We start from the raw sequence: 14568 nt of genomic DNA, 5'->3' as shown, positions 1-14568 counted from the left end.
TAACCATGGTGATCCGTGGTACGCACACAGATGGGAGCGCACGCTGGCCGGCCAATGCATTCATACTGACCGAGCAAGGCACCTGCAGCTCTCCCCCATGTTGACCCACGCTCCTTTTTAGGGGCTGTTGGTGGGATGAAAGTTAAAGCTTAGCAAGTAGGCTTTGAAAGAAGGCTGGATTATGTGAGATAGCCATGTAAAGATGGACAGTATAGCCCACGTCTGTTCTGGTGTAGATCCAGAAAGAAGTACTACTAATCCCCCAGGTCTTATTCTCTACTTGTTTAACAAAGACAAGACCTAAGAAAAACTGACACTTTTCTTATGTATCCTACTTAATTATCACCATAACATATGCTTCTCAGGCTCACTTCTTCGGCTGGAATAAACAAAGTACATCAGAGGTATCTATCCTCTACATAGCATCTCACAGCCTAGGGCTGACTACAACATAGTAATGAACAGATTCATTATCAATTCTCTCCACACATTCCCAAACCATTTGGCAGGTACTTGTAGCAACTGAAAGATTTTCACAAAACACAAGCAGAGGACAAGGCACAAGTCCAGCCTAGGCATGGGTTGGATTGCTATCTTGAGAAATAGATTCTTTAAAAGGAAAAATAAGCTATAAAGATATTAACAAGTTTAACTAGTTAAACTAGGATAATAGTTAGGGTAGTTCATAGAAAACAGTTGAGAAAATGTTTTAAGTAAAGATATCAAATTTAATTTGCATGAAAATAGGATGCAAAGATTTCAATACTAGAAATCAAATTTTAGAAAGAAGAGATGAAACGTATACTATTTCAAATAAGACAGCCAGCATTTAGATACTTTCCTAAATATTTGTTAGCATGCATAACACATGGATAGAGCTGATACAGCTAACAGAACAAAATAAAAAGGGCAAGTGTCAGGTAACAACCCAAACTATTAACAAGTACAACTTGAGATCAAAGTGAGAAGATTCCTATGTTATTTACAAACAAAAATAAAAAGCTTTGTGCCACATACATACATATGTGTTAACAGGCTAGGAAATAATGAGATTTAAAATACAGCAGGGGGGAAAAAAAATCATATTTGTTTCACAGTTTAGAACATAAGTGCAAACATGCTTATTTTCCCTGTATTTTGCCTGCTGTTTTCTATCCTTCTCCCATCTCTCTTCTTCTATCCAGAGCTTTGATATCGCAATTAATTCCCCACAGAACAGCCTGCAAGATCAGAGCCTAAGGCCTCAGCCCTGTAAAGATTTAAGCATATGAACGGTTCAGTATTAAGGGAAATATTTAACACCAGCACCTGCTTGATCCTATCTGAAAAGCAATCACCTTCTACACTGTACACAAAACATCTGTGTGCTGGAATAAACCTGTGCTGGTTCTGTGATTAAAATAAATGTCCTTGATAGATCCAGTTTATTATGCTTTTGATAGGGATTGAGAGATTAAGTAATCTTGTTGCATTTACTTAAGGGTAATAACCTTAACTGGACTCACTGAGGATTACACCACAGATTCTGATATTCTATAGCTTTAGTGTACAATTTTCACAGTTTCTCAGTGCCAAAGCATAAATCTTAATGGTTTTCAGTAGGCACTTACACCTGGCTACCTAGGCACCTTGCGATATTCTACTCTTGCTTCAAACCTGAAGCACTTTCTCAGTTTGTCAGGTACAAACACACCTTACTGCTAACTCAGCTCTACAATCCAGTTCAACTGTAGCAGTATTATTGATGCTGCTTTCAATACAAGAGCATCAGAGCCTATTTAGAAGAATTTGTCGTTGTCTAAAACACCAGCAGTACTATCCTTCATTTGCTGAGCAACAACAGCTTTCACCATGCCTGTCCAGGCGTGTTTGCCTTTGGTCACTTGAGAGGTGAACAAGAGCACCTTCTACAGCATCGTCTGTACGGCTGAAACAAAATAACTTGACAAAATTATTCCATTTATATTTGTTACATGACATATCTTATATGACGATTACTGTTTAAGAAAAATTATAAGCCTTTCAAAGAAGAGTCATGAACCGCTTGTTACCTGAGCATGATCAGTTGTTTTAAGCTCAAACAGGAAAAGTAACAGGCAGTTTTAAAACTATTTTCAGTAACGAAAAGGCACTAATCTTGCAATGAAGTATGGAGCAAGCTAAGATGTGCTGTGAAACAGATGATGTTGAAACAAATGTTGACTAAGTTAAGCCAGTCTTTGAATCAAAAACTGCATTACTCAACATGATTGTTAACAGATGGAGTACTGATTAGTGGTTAGCAAACCAAAGGGAAGAAGCATAAAGTTAATTTAGTCTGCCATATTTCTACATTAGTACAGAGTAATTTTTCACAAAACAGAACATGATACAAATTGGGTGGCAAAAAGACTGTCTTATCTAATGTTCTGAGAACACCTTTATTGATCTTCATAACACCCACAAAAGTTCTCTGCGTTTACTTACACAACTGACTAAGGGATGGTATTTCAAGATAATCAATTTACCCTTCAAAACTCCTCATTGAAGGGTTGGAGGATCATGCTAAGCACATGTTTCTCACCCCTAACATCTGCAAGCCTGTAACATGTAGCAACTGTTTATCAGCCTTGTAAGTGGTAAAATAATTTTGTTTGAGTTATGCCTTCAACACACCCCCCATACACAAGAGGATCCAATCATTATTTCAGAGGACTATTTTGGGTTGGGTTTTTTCCTAACATAGGACAGGGTTAATTAGAAATTCAAATTCCTAAGAGTACTCTGAGCAACCATCTCATACACATCACTTGATGTCCGTATCAAAATCTTACTCAAAACAATGAATAAAAAGAAGTGTCAAATTATTCACTGCAAATCCTCAAGGATCCTCAAGGCTCTGTGAAAGCAAAGTTGCTGAAGTTAGCAGAAAAAGCAATTGCTTTTTCCAGACAACATGGAAATTCTGGCTTACTGATGAGTGGTGGTTACCCATAATAGCACTCAATTGTCAAACAGGCTTCTTTGCTACCTTGACAGTGACCCACGTGGGGATTTCAGTCAGCAGCAACAAACTCCAGTTAGAGTTCCCCTATGCTTCCTTGTTTGAGGCTGCCAAAAGCATTCCATATAGCAAAAAGAACTAAATTCCCTTTTGAGGTAAGTCAATATAAAAATGCTAATTTTAAAAACCAATTCTGCCGCTGCTTATCCTGAGATTATCTGAGGAGGACCACTGACCTACTTAAGACAGTGGTCTCCCAGGTACCCTCTCGTATCTTCGTAATGACGTATCATTGCTGCAGTTTGATGCATGTATGAAAAATAAGGGAAAGCCTGCATAGAAACAGGCCTGTCAAAGATCTTTCAAAATAGAATCTGTAGTAAAATCACCCCTCAGTTACCACCAGCAATCTCACCAGGGGTTTTGTACAAGACCTTTGCAGACACCTGTCCTCAACCATGGAAGCTCTGTCCCCCACACGTAGAGTCTCTCCTTCAGTCAAGGATCTCGTAAATGCCCATCACTCAGTACTGCCCTCACTTGTGGCATTTCTAAGGACTGACCTACACAGCCCCAAACTAAAACTAGACAGCCACATTAATGAGCAACATAACTCATCACGTGGCTCCTGACTCCCAGGGTAGTTTGCCACGTACAGAGCTGATAAACCAGACATTTCAGAGGCCCTGCCCTGTGGTTAGCTGCCCATGTTGGCATCTAGACCTTCCAAACATTTGCAGCGTAGAAGTCAATTCCTTGAGGTACGTTATTTCAACAAGTAACAGTGTGCTCTGAAAGTCTGACTTCTAACACTACATGGTAAATGGGCTATCATAGAGAAAGCACTGACCGATACAGTACTCCCGAATGTCGCCTGTTCCTCTGGCTAGCACTTCAAGTGCTGGATAGCAAGTAGGCGCTCTCAAATCCACCAAACCCTGTCCTGAGGTGCCTTTGGAGAAAAAAAAATACAAATGCAACTGCTTCTTTGAACAAACAAGCCTCTTATTGACTTGTACTTGACCCAGCAGATCACCCTCACTGTTCTGCTGCATTTATATTTGGATCACTGCTTTAATCTGCTACCATTTTATGATCCTGCTTCTGTAGCAGATCCTGAACTAATACAAAGTTCCACAATGCTGCCATGTACATTATACTAACATCTGTGATACGAACTGGTGCTAACAGCACTGGGAATTAGGGAGCTATCCCGTTGACACTGTTTATAGAACTTTGCCTATTAGGCTCTCATATAACATAAATGCAACAACATTTCACTTCTGAACAGCTGGCATTACTTGACCCTTATTTTAGCACTTGCTCCTTACTTTGCAGCTTTGAGCAGATTCCTCAGCTTTCCAGCTTCTGTCTTCCTGTCTATATGGAATATAATAACATATAACATTGTTATATTGAGCTACACAAGGCAACTACAATTTCTGGGTTTGCAGCGCTTTATGATAAGCCCATATAAAACCCAGTATTATTTCTCTCATTGTTGTCTCTTACACGACAATGCAGCTAACATACAACACAAAATAATCGTCATTAATAAAATACAGGACTTTGCTGAAAAAGCATCACAAAGCCTCCAAAAATGGAGTCTGACTTTGAGACAACACTGAAGCACTTACTTAGCTTTAAATCCCAGTGATTCAATTAGACTCAACAAGATACTCTGCTGAACAGAATAGGCTTAAGACAATGCCTAAGTGTTCTCCTCAGCCAGATCCCTAGTGAGCCTGAAAGCTATCCAGGCTCAACGAAGGCAAGGATTAATCATCCTTTTGGGGATACTGACTGTTCTCTAGGTGGAAAACCAACTTTGTTATAAATAATCCTTTTCAAATTAGTTATGGATCGCCCCCAGAAACAACGAAATCCTGTTCTCTGGGTTCTCCCACCCAAAGGGCACAGCGCATTTTGATTAGTGGAACTTGGTCTTTTCCCCGGGTATGCATTAATTTTTTCCACAAAAAGAACTGACTCTCCTACAGTGGCAAGCCAAATTATCATCCTAACTTGCAAGTTCTTTCCTACCAAGGTTCCTATCTCCCCTCTTGAAAAATATTTCTTTGCCCTATCTTAATGTATTTTAAACACGCAAAATTTCACACTATGCCAAGACTCTATCTTTAAAAGCCTTGCCTTTTGAATTCTCATCCAAGAAAATCAACCACATAATTTGCAGTCTGCTCACTTGTATTCAACACAACAAGCAGGGCTTTGGTAACGATGGTGCTGGAGTGGTGGCTTGTGTTGGAGTTGGTCATGGACTGCGCTGTGCTGGTCACAGTTGGTTCCAACAAGCTCAGCAACAGACCAGACTTACTCATTGCACATACAAACACAACCAGAGGAACACATAGCACCTCTGCAAAAACATACACATAAAAAAGGGCAGTAAACGTTGAAAGGACAGACACTCAGCAGGAGACACAAGAGAGATGCCAGAACAGCAGGGATGCTGCAAAATGGAGAAGACTCAGGAGTCAATGCCCAGGCAGGACAGACACCAAAGCATGGGTAAGAGAGAAACAAAAATGATGCTGGGGCAGGAGGGCCAGCAGGGCAGGAGAAATGCCGAGGCAAACAAGCTGCACCGAGCAGGGACAGAGAAGAAACTCCAGAGGAGGTACAACTCTAAATGGACTGTGGCCAGCAGAGGAACCCATGGTAGAGTAACTGAGTAAGAAAAAAGGAGCAACAAAATGAAAGGAACAACAACGCACTGATCCCAGTCTCCTGCGCCACCCTTGCCTCACCAGAGGTACTGAGTACCATGTGTGGCATGGGGACTGGAGACCAGAAAGGAGAAGGCAAGTGTCCAGAGAGAAGCTGAGGGGTGTTTCTCTTGCTTGCTTTTATTTTCAATACCAGAATCAGTAATTAAAATTTATTAATTGCCAATAAATTAAATTGATTGAATGTCTCCTACCCCAAACTGGGGTTTTTCTGGCCCACAATGCTCACTGTTTCAGATGGAGGAACAGCTTAACTGCCGCTACCGCTATCTGAACCCATGAACTCTGTGGTCTCAAATTTAATGACTAAAACCACTAAGCCTTCCCCTCCAGTGAGATCAACAGCAAAAGTTCTCTCGTTTCTCAATATAAAATAGCTGCCATCGTATCTTGAGAGAGCTGGCTCCTACATGCAGCTGGGATGCAAGGAATGTATGGAATTTCACTACTGGGAAACAGGGGAAGCCATCAGGCACGGCAGGACTGCACACTGTGCTTGCCTGACCCTTTGGACATGAATATTCATTCCCTCCTGTGAACTAAGTTGTATTTAAAAAAAAATAAAATCTCCAACAAACATGCAGTGCATGAGCTGGCATCTCCTTGGTTATTTTTGTTTCTCTCAGCACCAATGCTGCACACCAGAACTGCAATTTGAAACCTAATATTAAAAATAAATTTAGAAAGAGAAAGTACAGAACAAGCAACACCATAAATTTGCCAATAAAACATAATTCCTTCACAGTTGTTTTGTCTTTAAAAAGTAATAAGATGTTTATAAAATATTCACATACCACTGGATTATTTTTTTTGTGGAAGTAGTTAAATCCCGAGCAGAGAAACAAAGTAAAAGAAACTCTCTGCTCCAGAGACCTCTAATTCAAATAATCAAGGCAGACAAGAGGAATGTTCTTATCCTCATTTTACAGATTAGCACAAGGAGAGATCAAATTACTTCCCCAAGGTCACCTTAAGAGTCTCTAACACAGAACTGTTCTATAGTTTAGTACTTTAATTACAAGAGTATTTTTTTGTTCAACATCTACTACTATGCATACTTATAAAATGACTTTTCTGTGGCTTGTACAAGGTAGCACATTGACTTAATCAAAAGAAAACCCCAAATGCCCGGCTCCAAAAGCAAACTGTCAATCAAAACTAAATTTAAAACAAAGTAAACTGAAGCAAAAAAGAAAATAAAACTGCCCAGTCCTCCCTCTGCCAATGTGTGATTGTATAATCTTGTCATGTGTTCCAAAAGCAACAAACTTGGAGACTTTCCCAGGTCACCTGGGGTTAAAAGTTCCAAAGTCATGAGTTCAGATCAAGACTATGTTTCATTAACAACCATGACCCAAATCCCATTATTCAACATTTTCTTGACTCACACTGGGAATAAATGTTAAGACTGCAAGTACACAGAGCACTGGAGAGATAATGTTCCAGATAGAGAACATTTTTAAATTAACACAGGTAACATTTTGCATCCTTGTCAAGAATCATTCCATCTAAAGCTGTTCCATTTACATCAAAAGAAAAAGTTAGACCAAAAGCTGCTTTGGAGACTCATGGTTCTTGGGGCACGCGAATGGAAAAGACGACAAGACTGGAGCTACTGCAAGCATAAAAAAAAGTCCTCTTGGTCATAACCTTAAGGGTATCAGCATCATGCTTTATCAAAAGTATGAAGAAAAAACAACAGAGAACTAAATCTCTCTGCAAGACTGAACTAGACCATAGGACAAGTTATACAGAAAATGTTGTTGACATTTTGGTGAACTGTATTTTTTGTGTTGCTAACAGGGAAAGCCAGCACCAACTGAATACCAACACAGACAGTTGTGAGAACATGGAAACGCGATGTAGCTTACTGCCAGTTGGTACCCAGCAGGTGCCAGCACCTACCCTTCAACAGAATCAGGATGTGAAGAACAGAAATCATAAAGCCTCTGTACCTGATTCCTTAATCCAAAACATCTTCAACCCTTCCTTTTTTCTCCTCTTATCCTTCCAAGCATGGAGAAGTTTGGCATGAATAGATACTAATCCACTTTAATAGGTGTTCACATATGATCCACTCCAAGATCTCATCAGGTACAAAGCCGATTCCCAATATGCTTTCACAGATTACCAGGTGAATGCTAGGATGGTCTTATCAACTGGTCAAGAAATCAAGAATCAGGGCTAAATCCTCAGCTTATGTGAACTAATGGATGTAAAAATGAAGCTACAACACGTATCATCCAGCAACGTGTCTAGCAGCCTTGCAATTACACATCTACTTCAACACAGAAGCACTAAGAATGCAGATAATTCAATATGGGTTTTAAATTGCAGAAGAGAATAACAAGACATGCATAAGCATATGTAAACTTTATTCTGTTAAATGATATAAAGAGAAAAAGTTACCCTTGGATGCAACACAGTATCAATAATTTAGTTGAGTAACTAGATAATAAGGGCTCATAATTGGAAATAGATAAGTACACAGTCAGAGACATGAAAATGTGGTATCAGTCAGACATAATTTAGGAAGCGCCATTTGGTGTCAGCAGAAAACACCCTGGCCTCAGGATTTTTTTTGTGTATGAACTGACCAAGCAGACACTGAAATCATTCTACAATATGAGCATAATGAAGCATGCTAATTTGCTAAAAACTGTTACTAACCGTTTTGCACTTCAGTGAATTGGAATTGCAATTTTCTAGTTGAAACCAGCCCCTCCAGTGCCTAGTTAACATGTTTATGAACTGACAATGGACTGAATGCATTTTCAGCTTGTTCAAACAGTAAGTCAGTGGCTGGAAGGGAGGGTACCAGCTGTACAGTCCTGGCCTGCATTCTGCAAGTGTACCACTCCAGAGAGTGATATTTGTAGCAGCTTCAATGTAGCATTAACTCCTGATCTTCTGACTAAAGCAGGGGAAAAAAAGCAGGAAAAAAACCCAAGGAACAAACACAAGAAATAATAAAGAAAAAACTTTGCTGGAGAAATTATTTGAAAGTAAAAAGGTAGAAAGGCAAAATACTAAAGAGGTACTATCCTTACTCACTTTGCAGCCATGAGACATTAAATATCAGTAATTGTACAACAAAATTAAAGATGACATTTAGTTATTTTAGTCCATTATCTGTGTGAACAGAAAAAATCTTTTATATCCAACATCAATATTAATAGTCATTGTAAATAATGCATTAAACTTGGTGGGGAGGAGAAAAGGAACCAATTTAAACACAAGTCTTTTGTACATTTTCAACCATTTATTGTAAACTTTTCCCACTATTCTAGGAAGTTTTCTCCCTTGCATTTTTTACAAAAATGATGGGCTTCTTTTAATTTTCTTACAGGTATATGACACCTTTCGTGGTGTAAGTTGCTCAAACTGTATTTACAGAGTACTCCTAAGGTACAGCCCCATGTAACACAGGGAGCCCAACCAACCAAGCATCAGCTGGGTGGAGAGCAGAAACGTATCAAAGGATCAAAATTGAATCACAGCTAAAAAGGCTACGCATATTTTATGTACACTTCAAGAAAATCAGCAGCCCAATTATAAAATGTATCTTAGAAAACAAGCAACAATTATGATGAGCTGCATGATAATACACTTACTTTTCTGAAAAGATGAGTGGCATGGTTGACTCAAATGTTTTGAAAATTTGCAGTTTCAAGGATTTGGGGTAAAATTGCTACTGAAATCATCTCTGGTATGGCTTACTGATACTGGCAGCAGGTCAATACTTCAGCAGTATGACATTATTAAAATGATCCTGTAAACCTGAAGTAGGGGATGTCAAATCTGCTAAGTAGCCAATATTCTTTATGCTGGGCCAGTTCTTTTTATCAGCAAAAATTATCAGTAGACTGTATAATGGTTACGACTATAACTCTTTTGATACATCTGATGCACTATGGCAGGCTATCGAGGCGTTTGTCCTGCTCTCTACAATCTAAACATCTATGAAGCTAAATTCACTCAATTTATTTCATTTACAGCACTAAAAAAAAAAAAACCAAAACTTAACGTGGGTGTTCAGAGTTGATAAACTGCTCACTCTTGCTCAACATTACTACTTCTTAGTTCTGTTTCTTCCCTAGTTTGAATTTATCCCACATTATCTTTTACAGAGCCCTCAGAAAAGTAAAGAGCACAGATCCTCCTCTTCACTAAAGAGAGATTAAGTCTGAATCTATCTGTAATGACGCAATGCTCCAAACCCACATCCAATCCACTACTCAAATACAATTCAGAACATATTTCATATCTTCATAATGCCGTAAATGATTCAGACCAGTATTACTGCAAGGAAAGACCCTACAACCATTTCTAAATTCTTTGACTAGTAAATGCTTCAGTAGGAGGCTTAAAATGTTATTTAGACATAATTGAAACTGATATCTAATTTACTGCTGCAAAATTCATACATCATGCAAAATCTCATATAATCCATTTTTTCATTAAAAGGTAAAATATGACTGTCAAGTCCAGACTTCCTGAATATATCAATATTTATCTTTAAAATTTTAAGCTAAGTGCTTCGGTGGTCCAAGCTTTTTGAACTGTAGCAAATACAGGTAAAAAACAGTCAACAGCAAACTTGGGTTAAATCACATGAAAAAAAAAAATACATGGACACACAGAAGGAAGCCAGCTGTGCAAACGCTCTAAATTAGGTGCGTTCCAGATTCCACTCTTATTAAAACAGGTACAAAGACAATCAATGCAATCCACTGCAGGTTTTGGCACATCACTTTTATAGAAAGGAAAACAGCAACTGTCAATCAAAGCGCATTTCATTTTAAATTTGAAGGTTTAAACCTCAGGTGATTATGGCTGGCACATTAGGTCGTTTCAGCTCCAGTCTATCAATAAACATAATTACCTTTTTCTTTCACCATGGCAAACAAATTTTCTTTGTAGTGGAAGCAGCAAGAATTAGCTGAATTAATTTAATCACAATCTCTTTTCCAGCAGTGTTTGGCTGAGGTGGGATAAAAAACAAAAACAAAAACCCAAACCAGCTTATTCCAGATAATTATCTTCCTCGGTCAGATTTCCCACAAGATCTGATCAAGTCCTATTGCTCGTCGCTGTAGCTTTTCTTCTCGTGCTTCTTATCTTCTTCCACCGTGGTCTTTTCCTAATGGCAGCTCCTTACCCTGCTTGTGGACTCTGCCCCTTGTGCTGAAACAACCAGCTCCAGCTGCTGCTGTGGAACAAATGCTGAATTCCACCGTCCCTCATTTCCAGCCACTGACACAACCTTGCATTCCTCTGCCCTCGCAGAACTGAGCTGGCAAGGCAATTTGCTCCCGAATGACTGGCAAAAGACTGCAAGTGAGAAGATGTGAGAGAGAACAGGAGAGCTGTTCAAGCACACACAGAAAGCTAAAGTGGTATTTCTGAGTTTCTGATTGTTTTATTTACTGAAAGGGAGCTAGGATCAAGAGAGAAATACAAGATGATCACGGGCAAGTCCTGAGGCAGGCTGCAGCACAGTGGCTTTTCTCTAGTGAGCACTGTTTATCCGCTCCTGGTTTTACTTTAAAGCTGTTACCAAATGCCAATTATTAGCTCGATGCCTTCTGACCATAGTACAGAAAAGAGTAATATATAATCTGTGCAAGCTGGGAATACCGACTCTATTTACTACCTTGAAATAACAATACAAATAATAAAAATGAGAACTGTCACTGCTTGGTGAGCACCTGGGTTTAGAAGCGTAGCCAGAGAGTACCACAGGCAAAATTTTTGCTATGAGCCAAGGTCAGCACTGTATTCTGAAATACCAAGTAATTGTAAACTACAATTCCTCTTGCGATGATAGTCCTAAGTACTCATGGAACCGAGAAGAAAGAAGGGTACTAACACAGCAGCACTTACACATGAATTTCACCCCCCAAGACAAAGCACCGGTGTTGAATTTGGGCACCAAACTGACCTTCCAACTTCTGCTTTTCCAGGCACTAAACTCTACCCGAGAAAGGACTAGTCATTAAACTGACATTAAAAAACAAACCAACCAACCCTTTACAATATTGCCAAGTCTCATCCTCTTATAGTACGATTCAGAATATTTCTGTTTTCTATTAAAAGATACAGGTCAGAATCAAGTGAGAAGCAAAGCTTTTCTTTTATAAGCATATTTTTATTCACAGTGGTGAAGAAAAGCTTGGAAATATGATTAACCAAAACCCTGAATACCCATTAAAAACCCCTTAACATGTAGTATTTTTAATACATATATACTGCCAGTATCAAGACTTTGGGGAACCTCTATCACTACTACTATATGCCACTTTTTCCTTATTTATAACTGACTTCATTCCTCATTTTAGCTAGCTACCAGTGACTTCACCAATATAAACCTACCCCATCATGCCTTTGCTTGGCCAGGAAATTTTAGTATTTGTGGTTTAGAGGTGGAGAAAATGACAAAGGGAAATGAATTGACTTGCCAAAGACAGAGGTGACCTCAGTAATAGAGAACTGGGTCAAATATAAAGATATTCTGGGCTAGGTTATGGGCAGATTCATTGAGCTATAGCTTCAACTTGACTACAACTCAGCGCAAAATGTGCTTTAGGTTACACAATGGAGGTGCAATTACATTTATACTGCACCCTACAGCAAAAGCTATGTTCAGCCCAGAGTCGAAGGAACGTCTATTGTTTGAGAGCTGGACTTGAACTGGAGCTCCCACCTCCACAAGGGAATTCCTTCTCAATGCTACTGTATGTAGGGAGAGAGAAATTAATGTAAAGAAACAAGCTGTAGGCATCAGCCAGACAGAGCAGCAGATGGCTGATACCTGCTGGAAAAAATCAGAACATGCACTCAGCGTTAAAAATATTTGCAGTAAATAAATACAAAATGTTTTGTATAAATGCCACCCAGAACAACAGAAAGAAATGAAACAAACCAGTCTGCCTCACCCAAAAGATCTCTCTTATTTAGTGACATACTTTAATAAATAAATAACAAAGAGAGAGAGACAGAGACAGAGATTCAGGCACATGCATGGAAAAAAATAGTTACTCTATTCTAACAAATCTAGGCTGGCTTTCTATTGTTAGCAGCCTAACGTGTAAGAGAAGCACAGCCAGGCAGTCTGACATTCTTGCTTCTATGACTCAGTGGGTTACTATTAATAGCATTTGAGGCTCAACTGGGGAGCCGGGCTGAACCCCACCAACGCTGAGGCATAATCCATCATGTCACATTTCTGACACATTAGAGATGTCAGGTTGTAACTCAACCTGGCTGTGTTCTTTTTCAAACAGTATTTTGTAAACAGTTAGGGGACAGCCTCCTGAAAGGGGCACATCTGACCTTCATTCATAAATATTTCATCTGATGTGCAGAGCGCAGGCTACGGATACACATGCACGGATACCGTTAACCCCTTCCTGTGATCCTCAGACACCCTCAAGAGCCTTGCAATGATTATCACTCATTTTTTGTTCCAGCAGCTGCTGACACAGAAGCTGCCTGCCGGTATCTGGACTTTCTGTTCTCCGAGTTCATTGCCTCCATTTTTCACATGTGCTAGAGATTAGCACTGCTCTATCTCATCTCACCCGTAGCTGAAGAGAAGCCTTTCCTCACATCGTTCAGCCACGGAAAGCTGCAACGTTAGACTACAGCATCCACAGAAAAATAAATTTAAAAATACAGACTGCAGTAAATTATACTGGAGATTTAGAAGTCAAATGTAATTTACTCCTGAGTAAAGAGATACAAAGAGCGGATGTTGGTACTGTAAATAAAATCTATCTACAACAGGATGGTTTCTGGTTTTAATCTCATTGTTTTAAGGCTGAAGACTAAAATTTACCCTTCTGTACAATTCAGAATCTACTCAGATATCCTAAACTGGAGATGAAAGAGGAATAGATAGCGATTCTAGAAACAAATCCCTGGCACTTACTGTTATTTAGAGGTGCATATTTTAAAGGAAAGCAAAATAAACTTTTTTCTTTAAATAACCTTTTGCACTGCACAAATTAAATAGAGAATCTCCTTGAATATAGTGTGGGTGGAAGAGTCGCAATGAGTACACTATAGCTAAACAACATGCTTCTGTTGCTGTTATTTTCTGGTGAAAAATATCCTGTGTATTCAGCAAGAGGCAGAGGAGCCATACTGAGATCACTCCACAAAGGGAAAGAGTTAAACCAGTTTGTTTTGCTTTTTATTGTACCTTGATAATGTTGAAAAAGTATGTGTGAGATACTAAGCAGTTTAGCCATGATTTAAGATTTGTTATTCTCATTTTAAAAGCTCGCTTTCATATTTTTATCTTGTTCTCATTCTTCACGGATGAGATCACGGCTTAGAAGTTTCAGTGCACGGTTTTTATACAATTTCTTCAAAACTGACTGATACCTCTTGTTCATCAACCAGTGAAGGAAACAGTTTGCTAGAAAACAGAAAAGGAAGGGGGAATAGTTGTTCTGTTAAGTAACATCCAGGAAAACACCCTCTGTTTAATGTCCTTGCTTCCAGCAAAAAGCCTGGCACAGTTTTGACGAGAAAGCCTGCCACAGGCTTCCACAGCTTAACCACTGTATAACCTAGGTCAATTAAGAGCCATCACTTCTATAAAGTCTTGATTATGGCATTTTGCAAAATGCTCCCTTCTCCAGGAAGGAAACGCCGCTCTCTCATAACCTGCTCTAATTGTTATCCTGACTTAACTGTGCCAGCTCAGAGGAAAACCAACAATGTCAACACGGGATTTCTTGCAGAAGACCTGTGACCCAGCAGTGGTCACAGTGCCCTGACAGGGATGCCTGCAGTTTCCAGGTCTAGCGTTCTCAAAAGCCATACGAT

The 14568-nt window shown here is 39.3% G+C and overlaps 1 protein-coding gene across 11 annotated transcripts in view; it reads right to left on the bottom strand.

Annotated features, from left to right (window-relative positions):
- The window catches only part of ABLIM1 (actin binding LIM protein 1), a 221054-nt gene that overhangs the window by 116895 nt on the left and 89591 nt on the right, over window positions 1–14568 (bottom strand). The window contains exon 1 of one of the 11 annotated variants that reach the window (XM_054832630.1): window positions 10616–11016. The exons of 9 other annotated variants lie outside the window; for them this stretch is intronic. In XM_054832630.1, the coding sequence (XP_054688605.1) occupies window positions 10616–10631 (16 nt within the window). In that variant the 5' untranslated portion in view covers window positions 10632–11016. Of the gene's footprint in view, window positions 1–10615; window positions 11017–14568 lie in introns of those variants that run through there. One more of the 11 variants, XM_054832638.1, reaches the window with a different exon arrangement.

This window comes from Grus americana, chromosome 7, assembly GCF_028858705.1.
Source record: "Grus americana isolate bGruAme1 chromosome 7, bGruAme1.mat, whole genome shotgun sequence".
In the NCBI taxonomy this organism is placed as follows: Eukaryota; Metazoa; Chordata; class Aves; order Gruiformes; family Gruidae; genus Grus; species Grus americana.
This window is presented reverse-complemented; position numbering and strand designations above follow the sequence as displayed.